We start from the raw sequence: 13455 nt of genomic DNA, 5'->3' as shown, positions 1-13455 counted from the left end.
GAATTGTTTCATCTCTAAAATCTGAGAAAATTTGAGGGTTGGGGGGTGAGAGTAGGGTCATATATTTACACTACTTTACTGGGATGTAATTTTTACTAGGAAATATTCGGTGGGGGGTGCTGCAAGGGGATATTCAAACGTTGAACATTTTAATTCTTTAGTAATTTTAATTGTAATTCATGTTATTATCGATTTATGCTTTCATTACATATTTATTGTATGATCGTTTCTTTTTAATAAAATCCCAAGTTATTTAATTTTGCTGTTGAGTGTAATTTTTAAAAATTTAAAATAAAACACATAAGTCTCAAAACTCTTTTTTCAAGATGTAAGAAATTTCATAATAAAAGAAAATAAGTTAGGAAAAAAAGAGAAGAAGAAAAAGCCAAAAAATAAGGTAAGCAAAATGACTATACAAAAATATGAAAACATCTACATAAGTCAAAGAGACAGGATGTTTGTCTGCCTATGTGTGTTTTGAATGATTTACGGTGAAGCCCTTTATATGTCCCATAAAGAATTCTAACTATATCGCGTCGGAATAGAAATTTCAATTCCCCCCCATTTCTTAATAAATTTTCACAAACGTAAGTTAAAGTTAATGAATCCATCATTGGATGGATTAGAAATGGAGAAGGATTGAGACAGATTAACAGGGAATTAGCTTTCCTGGGATTAAAATGTTGACAGGGACAAAAATATCCATATGTAGGATAGCCGCTAAATTCAGGAAAAACATTACAAATTAAGGATATAATTATAAAAGAATATTTTCAAAAATTTATAGATGTTTTAAAACGCTAATGACATAAATTAACACTGCCTTTAAGATCCTAAGTGTCGCTATTCTAAAAATGACAGTATGACTATAGTCATACCCTGACATAATATCAGCATAAAGACTTTATAACCCACATCCTATTAGTTGAAATTCAATGTTCAACAATTTTTAAATTACAACTTGACGTACAGCCAAAGTAGAATATAGAAAGCTTCGCTACAATTCTCTGGGAGAAATGTAACGGAGACAAAACGTCTGGCAACTTTCAGAGAACATTTTCAAATACTATCAAAATGAAAATATAACAACAAAAATAACAGTTCTGAACCCACATATAGTATTGTTATATTTTTATAATAAAAGTCTGCAGGATACGTCTTCTAGGGATGCTATTTTAAAAACAAAAAGTATTTTTACAAAGTAACTTAGATAAGGCTTTCAAAATTACACCTTATTGTAGAATCAAAGTAGTATGATGTCAGTTTGCCATTAAAAGCATTTCAATAAGCCTTCCCATTTCCAATGATGATAGCAATAAGTATTAATAATAATAATGTTTATTAGGTGCTGCCAGGTACCCCCAATAATAGGAGATAGCAGATACAATACTCTAAATTGCTGCCATCCATCGACAATTTAAAGTTTACATTATTAAATTTAATTTAATCATATAATTGCGATGTCCATCAATGCAATGTGAACCCAAACCAATACATTTTTCTTAATAACTTACAGTATTGTTGGATTAGGGACTATTCAGCGAAGCCCCTCAAAGCTAAGCTTAATACCAGTATAACACAGCTATAGGTTTTGCATCCTAAATGACAATCACTTTAAAAATCCTTTTTGCTGTTTTTCTAAACTCCTTTCTCAAGCAGGGAGGGGGGGGGGGAGGCTAGGCAATTAGAAGGTCCAAGAGATCAAATATCCCCCCTAGTGCATAGAAAACAACCTCCTACACTTAAGGTTGAAAAATAAATCTATAATTATAGGTCCCGCAGGATTAGGGCCCTCTCAGCAAGGAAAATGCATGATGAAAAAACTACCTTTCTATATTTCCAATTTATTTTGAAAACAAGATGGCGAAAGGGTTCTATGCTAGCTAAGCACTTTGAGTGGAATCACCCATAAAAGGAACAATTGACTCTTTTATTTTTATAAATGGAATAAAGAGCTCTAGCCTCTTCCAAAAACTTCTGCAAATACAAATTTGGAAACTTAACTCCTAATTTTCTACCTTAAAGAAAACCTCCTTGTTTTGTAAAATGCTTAGCTGAATAAGCATTTTATTTCTGATCTTTCACTACCCCTACACCAAAGATAAATATAAAACAAGGACAATTATGTTTGAAAGAAGCTCATCTTAACAAAAAAACTCAAATAAAACAAGCACTAAATCTAATTATTTCACAATATTTATTGATATTCATTTTATTTTTGCATTGTTTTTAGAGTCTCTACACTGCAAGCGTATTTGGTATGTTTATTAAATCAAGTTTTTCATTACTTTATGCAAGTGTAAATTGCAAAGCAATAAATAAGAAAAATAAATGCAAAAAAATGACATTTTGTTTAACTGTTTTTAAGCATTGATATAAAATTATCAACAAATTATTACGCATAATTTGTTCTATTCAGTTTAGTTTTCAATTCTAGAGGTGGATTGGATAGCTCACCATTAATATCGGCCTGAAGAATTGTCACATCGATTTCAAACATGGCATGATGATTCTTGCAACAGTTAGGCACAGTTAAGTTAGCTTAGCATTTTATAATTGAGTCCTTAATATCTAAATAAAATATCTATATGCCTATTTTCAAACATTTTTTATCATCAAATTCATTTCATTTTTTATAATAGTGATTCATAAGACAACGAGGCACAATCAGCGAAGCATTTGTATTTAAACTTTGCATCATCGCATGTTTACATTCTTGTTTCAAATTGCTAACACAAATCAATCTTCTTGTAAATTTATCTTTCTTAATTTATAAATAACTTCTTCTTGTTGACTTTTAGTCATTTTTCCATTTTTGCCGATTTTCTTGAAAACTTTTAAAATCCTTATACACGAGAGTTAAATGTTTCTAGACAAAGTCTCCAAAATAAGATCTCGCTAACTGCTTCTGGATTGATTTGGTTGTTATTTAATTGTAGAAAAATTTTATATAAATCCGTACAAAGTTTTATCTATTTTCAAGGAGAGTGGTGGTTAACCCTTTTAAGGATATTTGTGGAAAACCGTTTAATAGATCTTACGGGCATATGCATATATTTACTGCTTAAGCACAGTCTATTTCTCTTTGGAGGTTGGTGGTACCCTTCCCCTGGAACTAAGAGAAGCTGCATTGTAAAGGAGAACCATATCGGTCCAGCGGTTAGCGAGATCCTACGATACACACAGACAGACAGGCTGACATCCTGCTACTATTATATAAGATGATGTGTTTTACAGAGAGAGAGAGAGGAATTAGAAAACAATTAAAGCCTTAATTATTTGTTATTAAAACTTATCAAATACTAAACAATAATTGATAAGCATTACCAAGGACTATTTACTAAAATATTTGAAAATTTAGGGCTTAGAATAAATATGTTTAATACATGTAGTCTAGGGGGTGGGGGGGCCGGGGGGGGGGGTTAGTTTCAACAAAAAATGCGTGTTAAAAACACTTTAAAATGGTGCCTACAGCTTCTATGTTATACGCTTAGTATCATACGTAACGTAAAAGAAATGCATTGGGAAGTAATCATGCATAGCACCCCATTGCCATGCACTTTAAGGACCACTAAAACACAAAGGTCGTGCAATTAAATAGGCTTTCTATCCTTATTTCTTGAACTTTTGTTAAAAACTTTTAGAGTTGGGGAAAACAGGGAACTAAGGGGTGCCATAACCCAAATTTTAGTGGGGGGGGGGGAGGAGTTTGGGTTGTAAACATGTAACATGTTCAATTATTATATACACCACGATTTACTAATCCGTACAATATACACCTTACGGAATATGAAAAAAAAACTATTTTTATTTTTAATTTGTTAATCTGTCTTTAAACTAGTTTTCAAGTAACCAATTCACTGACAATTTTTCACAAAAATAAAAATAAAAATCAGTTTTGTTAATAGGTTAATCTTATAATTTTAATTTGCATATTCACGGATAGATGTCTATAATACGATGCGATAAACAAATATTACAAATTAGTAAATTTAATTTCAAGGCATCAAGTTAAAATGTTTATGCTTAAAATCATTTCATTTGCATTAATATACATAATAACATAAATTAGTGTTGGTATAACACAACAACAATTATGTCCAAAGATAGCGCTGCAATAAAAGTGGCAAGGTGATTCCTGTGGTAGTTAGGTACGATTTAGAAAGTGTAGCAACTCTACAATCGTTACCAGAATGTCCTTACGTCCATTTTAACCTTTTTGACAAAAAAAGTTTTATGTGATATAATCACCCTATTCATTTGAATACCGATTCTTGTTACAACAAGGTACAATAATATAAGCAAATCGTCTCTTTAATCAAGTCCTATTAATGTAAGTTTTTTCTTAAACAGTATCCTGTGTTTATGAAGTTTTGCAACAAATTTACTAAAAAAATAGCTGTTTTATACAAACAAATCTAACATAATCATATGACAAAATTATAATTGTAAACAAAATGTAAATACTAAGCGATAATTAATATCCACGTAGCTACTATGACATTAGATAATGTCTGTAAGTCTCTACAAATGTAATTCAACGGCTGTTTGTAATACAGTCTCTACACAGTTTTTTACTGTGTAGTCTATTTCTCAGTGCATATTAACACAAAAACGAATAAAACGCTTATTCCAAAGATTATCCTAATGTTGCACAAGAGTGCTTAAACAATTCTTTTACAATTTTTCAATTTAATGTTCTTTTTTTCTATATTAATTGATTGTATTTTTGTTGGTCAATAATGTTGCTGCGCTACTTATAAACAAAATTTGACTTGTTTGCTTTATCAGGTATTAGGTAACAATTTATGTAGATAAAAAAATATTAAATTTTTGTTTTTCTGAGAAATTCTTAGCTAGTGGTCCGAATATTTTTATATTTTCATTAATTAACATCAAATAATTATCATTTGAATAAATTCTTATATGCGTGGGGTTCTTTTTATTTTAATAGCATATCTACTCTATAAAAAGTTCCTATACTTCTAAACGTCAAACTTTAAACCTTGAGATAATCAAACAAAAGGCAAACACTAATACCATATTCTTTTTTTTCTAAATGAAGTCTTTTCTTGAAATCATAGTTTAAACATTTCTAAAAAGTTTTGCCTTTTTTTCTATGGATATAATTGTTTTTGTTTTATTATTGCATTTAGTAAAATATGTAAAAAAAATCTCACACTTTGAGTCAAAACTGTTTTTATCCCCTTTGGATAAAAAATACAGAAAACTTTTTTTAAGACTTAATAGTTAGATTTTTATGTATATCAAAAAAAGTGTGAATGTTGATTTAATAAAATAACAACTCATCCTTAAGGATGCATTACATACAAAATGAAACAACAGGATTATAGAGCAACTTTACTCCAAAATATAATAAGTTGACTCACCAAAAATACTGATCTCCGCAGGGTTTGTCTGCCGTTTGGCGGCCAGATTCTCCGCGACACAGGTATAATTACCCGCGTCCTGCGGCCTGGCGGTCACCAGGATCAAGTGACCCTCAGAAGTGACAATATAATTGTCATCGGATTCGCTTAGGCGTACGCCATCTTTGAGCCAGTAAACGTCAGGTTTGGGTTTACCCTACCAATATGGATACTAGATCTTTTCATGAAAATACCCATTCTCGAATTTCATTCTTCTGCTAACCTAAAAAGTTACTTTAGGGGCCTAGAAATACATGTACAAAATTTCAGCTCTTTATCTCTACTGGCGACCTAGCGCCAGGCACTTAAAATATCAACAGATAACGGTAGCACGGCGGTTTTAACAATATCTCAGTAATGTGCAGGTTTTATGCTCTTCTGCATATTTCTATTTAAACACATAAGGCCAAAGATATTATATCCAAAAAATCTTTTGTCAAAGTCTACTCTACACCTAGCGCCAGTCAGTTTTCTAAAATCATGCATTTTATACCTGTGAAAAATGAAATCACCAGCGCTAGGTGTAGAGTAGACTTTGACAAAAGATTTTTGGGATATCATATCTTAGGCCTTATGTGTTTAAGTTGAAATATGCAGAACACCTAAATTCACCTTCCAAGCCATTCTCTATGCCTTTTAAATTTTTTAATGAAATAACGGGATTTCAAAACTGCCTTTTGAAAAGGCCTAAAAAGTATCTTTTTTTGTCCCTTTTTTCACTGTTTATAGTTACAACTTATAAAGATATTATTCTCAGTTAAAAAAAAATTGGCGCTTCCAGCACCAAAACCGGCAAAAACAGGCAGTTAAACTTCTGTACCCCTACTTAACCCCCTAACAGACCCCCCCCTCTATCTCGGCTCCTGTTACAGATAGAGACGTAAAACTTTTTTTCTGGTGGTTATGTGTATCTTTGGAGAAAATTACTTTTCTAGTCATAGTGGTCAGACCGCTCCTTATCCGCTTTTTAGCGGCCAGCCGCTAAATATTAAAACTGCTGTAGAGCAGCCAATTTTAAAGCTAAGAAAACCAAATTTTATGACGAACTATTATTTTTTATAACAAAAAAATACCTTTTCTGACCATCGCCGAAAAACGACAAATAACGGAAACCGCCAATTTTGGCGGTAAAATGGCGGTTGGCAGCGCTAAATAATATTTTTATCTGTTTATAGTTACAATTTATTAAGATATTATTCTCAGTTAAAAAAAAATTGGCGCTTCCAGCACCAAAACCGGCAAAAACAGGCAGTTAAACTTCTGTACCCCTACTTAACCCCCTAACAGACCCCCCCCCCCCCTTTATCTCGGCTCCTGTTACAGATAGAGACGTAATACTTTTTTCTGGTGGTTCATGTTTATTTTTAGAGAAAATTACTTTTTCTAGTCATAGCGGTCAGACCGCTTCTTATCCGCTTTTTAGCAGCCAGCCGCTAAATATTAAAACTGCTGTAGAGCAGCCAATTTTAAAGCTAAGAAAACCAAATTTTATGACGAACTATTATTTTTTATAACAAAAAAATACCTTGTCTGACCATCGCCAAAAAACGACAAATAACGGAAACCGCCAATTTATATTTTTTAATATTTTTATCTGTTTATGATCACAATAAAAGACTTCATACAAAAATTGGCTGATTAATGTCCACAGTTAATTGTTGAAACTAATGTAATAGATTTTTATTTTGGTCAGATGCCAGACGCAGGCAATTAAATAAATTAACATTTAGAAATAGGAAAAAAAACAAAGTCATTCCTAATTAGGACAAAAGTCACTGGAAATTGATCTAATTGATCTAAGGAAGGCTACTTATGTCCTTCATCTAACAAAATCTAACTTCAGTGAGGTAACTTATGTCCTTTGTCTGACAAATTCTTACATTAGGAAGGCTGCTTGTGTCCTTCATCTTGCAAAACTTAGCTTTTCTGTCCTTCACATAGCAAAAACTCACAAAACATAGCTTTTCTGTCCTTCACATAGCAAATTCTTGCAAAACATAGCAAATTCTTGCAAAACATAGCAAATTCTAGCAACACATAGCAAATTCTTGCAAAACATAGCAAATTCTTGCAAAACCTAGCAAATTTTTGCAAAACATTGCAAATTATTGGAAAACTTAGCTTTTCTGTCCTTCACATATCAAATTCTTGCAAAATATAGCAAATTCTTACAAAACATAGCAAATTCTTGCAAAACATAGCAAATTCTTACAAAACATAGCAAATTCTTGCGAAACATAGCAAATTCTTGCAAAACATAGCAAATTCTTGGAAAACCTAGCTTTTCTGTTCTTTACATAGCAAATTCTTGCAAATTCTTATGTTTTGCAAGAATTTGCTATGTTTTGCAAGAATTTGCTATGTTTTGCAAGAATTTGCTATGTTTTGTAAGAATTTGCTATGTTTTGCAAGAATTTGCTATGTTTTGTAAGAATTTGCTATGTTTTGCAAGAATTTGCTATGTTTTGTAAGAATTTGCTATGTTTTGCAAGAATTTGCTATGTTTTGTAAGAATTTGCTATATTTTGCAAGAATTTGCTATGTTTTGTAAAAAATTGTTGCAAATTCTTATGTTTTGCAAGAATTTGCTATGTTTTGCAAGAATTTGCTATGTTTTGCAAGAATTTGCCATGTTTTGTAAGAATTAGCTATGTTTTGCAAGAATTTGCTATGTGAAGGACAGAAAAGCTAGGTTTTCTAAGAATTTGCTATGTTTTGCAAGAATTTGCTATGTTTTGCAAGAATTTGCTATGTTTTGCAAGAATTTGCTATGTTTTGCAAGAATTTGCTATGTTTTGTAAGAATTTGTTATGTTTTGCAAGAATTTGCTATGTGAAGGACAGAAAAGCTAAGTTTTCTAAGAATTTGCTATGTTTTGTAAGAATTTGCTATGTTTTGCAAGAATTTGCTATGTTTTGTAAGAATTTGCTATGTTTTGCAAGAATTTGCTATGTTTTGTAAAAAACTGTTATGTTTTGCAAGAATTTGCTATGTTTTGTAAGAATTTGCAATGTTTTGCAAGAATTTGCTATGTGAAGGACAGAAAAGCTAAGTTTTCCAATATTTTGCTATTTGATGGACCAAAAACCAATTTTATGCAAGATTTTGCTATGTGAATGATCTAAAAGCTAGGTTTTGTGAGGTGAAGGGAGGCTGCTTATGTCCTCAATCTTGCAAAATCTTTGTTAAGGGAGGCATGTTATGCCCTTCATCTAACAAATTCTCACATAAGGAAGGCTACTTATGTCCTTCCTAGGAAGGTGACTTCTGTCCTTCCTGTCCTAATTTAGGAATGACTTTGTTTTCTTTCCATGATCCTAGAAATATTATCAATTTGTCTACAAAGGGTAAAAAACAAAATCAAAATATACAAATCTAATTATTAAAAACATCATGATGATCTTTTCCATCCTATTACATATTATCTTTCTTATTTTCCTTTTCAAATGCAAGATGTATTTTCAAAATTTAATTGTTGATAGAAAGATTCTGGATCATTGACAGAAAACGAAGTTGCCGGTGATTCTTATGTGCTAGTATGCATAAAATGACTTTAGAAATGTCTTTTGATTTTAGTTGAAAGGTGGATACAATAAGTGAAGGACCTATTTTTATAGAATCTAACAAAAAAAAGTTTATAATCAGTGATAGTGAGAAAAATTGTGTCTATGGTTGTCTTTATATAAACTTTTGTAAAATATTTAATATTGATATAGTGTAAAAAATAATTGTAGTAATATTACCAGTCTCCCCTTCAAGGACGTCCAATGTGTTTATTAGGCGGGGGGGGGGGGGAATGATATTTTATTTAGGGGGGATAACAGGATGTTTGTTTTTATGTCTCTCTGTACTGAAGGATCTCACTAACTGCTGAACTGATATGGTTCCCCATAACAGGGTAGCTTCTCTTAGGTCCTGGGAAGGTTTATAACTAATTTGGGGGAGGGTAACACCACTTTCCCAAGAACTTAAAAATCTAGGAATCAATCTGATTTGACACACAAAAATTGTAGAAAAGTATGAATAAATATATATGATTGATCACATGGTACTTTCTGAATAAATTTTGACAAATAAAATAAAAATGAGGTACAACAAAACTTATGTAGTACAATAAAAAAATAAAGATTTTTTGTTATAAAAAATAATACTTCGTCATAAAATTTGGTTTTCTTAGATAAAAATATTAATTAGCGCCGCCAACCGCCATTTTACTGCCAAAATTGGCGGTTTCCATTATTTGTCGTTTTTTTGGCGATGGTCAGAAAAGGTATTTTTTTGTTATAAAAAATAATAGTTCGTCGTAAAATTTGGTTTTCTTAGCTTTAAAATTGGCTGCTCTACAGCAGTTTTAATATTTAGCGGCTGGCTGCTAAAAAGCGGATAAGAAGCGGTCTGACCGCTATGACTAGAAAAAGTAATTTTCTCTAAAAATAAACATGAACCACCAGAAAAAAGTATTACGTCTCTATCTGTAACAGGAGCCAAGATAGAGGGGGGGGGGGGGTGCGTTAGGGGGTTAAGTAGGGGTACAGAAGTTTAACTGCCTGTTTTTGCCGGTTTTAAGGCTGGAAACGCCAATTTTTTTTTAACTGAAAATAATATCTTAATAAATTGTAACTATAAACAGATAAAAATATTATTTAGTGCCACCAACCGCCATTTTACCGCCAAAATTGGCGGTTTCCGTTATTTGTCGTTTTTCGACGATGGTCAGAAAAGGTATTTTTTGTTATAAAAAATAATAGTTCGTCATAAAATTTGGTTTTCTTAGCTTTAAAATTGGCTGCTCTACAGCAGTTTTAATATTTAGCGGATGGCCGCTAAAAAGCAGATAAGGAGCGGTCTGACCGCTATGACTACAAAAGTAATTTTCTTTAAAAATACACATAACCACCAGAAAAAAAAAAGTTTTACGTCTCTATCTGTAACAGGAGCCGAGATAGAGGGGATTCTATTAGGGGGTTAAGTAGGGGTACAGAAGTTTAACTGCCTGTTTTTGCCGGTTTTGGTACTGCAAGCGCCAATTTTTTTTTAACTGAGAATAATATCTTAATAAGTTGTAACTATAAACAGTGAAAAAAGGGACAAAAAAAGAAACTTTTTAGGCCTTTTCAAAAGGCAGTTTTGAAATCCCGTTATTTCATTAAAAAATTTAAAATGCATAGAGAATGGCTTGGAAGGTGAATTTAGGTGTTCTGCATATTTCAACTTAAACACACAAGGCCTAAGATATGATATCCCAAAAATCTTTTGTCAAAGTCTACTCTACACCTAGCGCTGGCGATTTCATTTTTCACAGGTATAAAATGCATGATTTTAGATAACTGACTGGCGCTAGGTGTAGAGTAGACTTTGACAAAAGATTTTTTGGATATAATATCTTTGGCCTTATGTGTTTAAATTGAAATATGCAGAAGAGCTTAAAACCTGCACATTACTGAGATATTGTTAAAACCGCCGTGCTACCGTTATCTGTTGATATTTTACATGCCTGGCGCTAGGTCGCCAGTAGAGATAAAGAGCTGAAATTTTGTACATGTATTTCTAGGCCCCTAAAGTAACTTTTTAGGTTAGCAGAAGAATGAAATTCGAGAATGGGTATTTTCATGAAAAGATCTAATGGATACAATTGGATTTTAAACTCTGGCTATTATCATAAGACAATAGCCGGTACATTAATGCACATCCCCAATAATAATACACAAATTTACCCTTTGTGTAGATTACAATTAGTGGTTGAAACGTTTGGACACTCAACTATTTAAACCAACCAATCAAAATTTAATAAAAGTCCCAAAGATTGTTGAGCCAACGAATAAGAAAACGTTTATATAAGACTTTGGCGACTAGTGTAACAAATGTCCCCTCCCTCATGGGCTATTTTACTTATTATACTTAATTAGGTGGACGTAAATCCGGCGTAAAACCTTCGTAGAAGGAAGAATTGGGAGGACTGATCGAGAGAGACTACAGTGGGCCGGGTTTTAGACTATTGACCTAGAATTTTAAACAGCGTAGCTGTCTAAAGAGCCCTAACAAAATGGGGATAGATTCTACTGCTTTTGGCCTACCTAATCCATTGACGTCAGAAAATACCATATGCCCCATATCTTTTCTAGGGGGTTTCTTTCCATCTATGACATCAATAAAATAGGTTTGCCAAAAGCGGTGATATCCATCCTCATGTTCCTCGGGCACTAAACACATACTTAAACACTAAACCCCATCGATTAATTTGATTGACTATCTTATTTAGATTTTAAGATTTATCAAGAAAATTTAGTATCCAATCCTTTGGTGGATGGCAGCGAACTTCCAGCTGCTGGCCAACCCTGGTCTGGTCAGAATACGGCGGCGTCTCAAACTCTTTCTTCAGGAAGGCGATGGTAACAAGGGCGAGGCGAGACTTGGCACTGCCATTGGCAGACCACGCCACACACGCACAGTGGTAATCACCAAAGAATTCTTCAACCTAGGAAAGTTTTAAAATGATTTGTCCATTTCATTTTTAGTAACTAAGCACCTCTACATTTCCACTTGTCTGTCTGTCCGTCTGTCACTGCTGAACTTTTGTGAGAAGATTCATATGACGACAGTTTATCTACTTTTTAATATTTGTCTGTTCTTTTTCCTTGCATATGTAACATATACAAATCTTTTTATACCTGATCACGATTTATCTTGACCTTGGCCTCAGTGATGTTTATGCTGCGCTGTGTGTACTCCTCTGTGCGCGCTTGCTTCTGAATGTCGTCGTTGCACAGGATATGGACACCCGTGGCGTGCACAACCTAGAGATTGTTTATTATTAATTATTTACAAAAGTATTTACAAGATTGTCATATTAAACAAGCATTCCTGTGCTTGACTGTTTACATGATCCAAAAAAGATGATAACTTTACCCTATTATAAAACAGTAACTGTTATTCATCGCATCGTCACAGTGCCTTCGAAGGTGCTTTGACTTTAGTGTCAGAACCTAAATTGGGACATAGTGCATTTCATTACCCTAGGTTAGGTAACTTCATTTCACTTTTCAATAAAATCTAAAATGCAGCGGTTTTTGAGAAAATTAGATTTAAAAATTTCAAGTTCAATTTTTACCCACTAGGAGTTACCGCATAATCATGACAAGAAAAACAAAGATTATTTATTTAAAATTTTGAACAACTTTGCTTTCATAAAGTCAGTCATAAAACCTCTCTATATATGATTTATTTAAGGCTGAATTTCCGTTACCTTAGCAAAGCAATTGATAAAAATGGTCATTAATTAACTCACTTCAGGAGTGTTTTTTTTGAAGAACTTTATAAAAGCAAAGTTGTTCAAAATTTTAAATAAATAATCTTTGCTTTTCTTGTCATGATTATGCGGTAACTCCTAGTGGGTAAAAATTGAACTTGAAATTTTTAAATTTAATTTTCTGAAAAACTGCTGCATTTTAGATTTTATTGAAAAGTGAAATGAAGTTACCTAACCTGGGGTAATGAAATGCACTATGTCCCAATTTTGGTTCTGACACAAAAGTCAAAGCACCTTCATTTGAACTGTGTCGTATTAAAAACAGCTTTACGCGGATATCAAAAAGAACAATTATATATATGATTGTATATTTTATATTCGTAAAAAACTGTATATTTTACGATGCTATACATAATTTTTTTAGTATTGCCGAGAACCGGTTCTAATCCAGCGAATATTAATCAGTTTTGAAAGCATGCTGAAAAATGATTTCTAAAATGTTCAGAAAAAACGGAAACTTTTTTTACCTTACAGCTCAATTCTGCAGGACGAGATTTAATGACATAGCTATCCTCTGGTTCAGTCAGGAAGACAGGCCTGGCGCCAGCAGCTGGCAGGCTGTCGGGAAGCAGCTGGCTGTCCAGGTTGGGCGGCAGCTGAATGTGCGGCTGCAGAGTTTTGTCATCATTGGTAGAGCTTGATGTGTTCTCAAAGTTGTCAGGAAGTTCACCTCCTAAAAAATAATATTTTTAAAATCTAAATATAGGACACCTGCCATAA

General features: G+C 32.7%; 1 protein-coding gene across 1 annotated transcript in view; it reads right to left on the bottom strand.

Annotated features, from left to right (window-relative positions):
• LOC145329684 (netrin receptor UNC5B-like) overlaps positions 1-13455 on the bottom strand; it is a 153825-nt gene that overhangs the window by 77518 nt on the left and 62852 nt on the right. The window contains exons 4-7 of the mRNA XM_080174044.1: positions 13203-13408; positions 12098-12223; positions 11727-11904; positions 5391-5588 (exon numbers count right to left, since the gene is read on the bottom strand). Coding sequence (XP_080030170.1) covers positions 5391-5588; positions 11727-11904; positions 12098-12223; positions 13203-13408 — 708 coding nt within the window. The remainder of the gene's footprint in view (positions 1-5390; positions 5589-11726; positions 11905-12097; positions 12224-13202; positions 13409-13455) is intronic.

The sequence above is a fragment of the Acartia tonsa genome, chromosome 10 (genome assembly GCF_053477335.1).
Source record: "Acartia tonsa isolate MP-2025a chromosome 10, ASM5347733v1, whole genome shotgun sequence".
Lineage (NCBI taxonomy): Eukaryota > Metazoa > Arthropoda > Copepoda > Calanoida > Acartiidae > Acartia > Acartia tonsa.
This window is presented reverse-complemented; position numbering and strand designations above follow the sequence as displayed.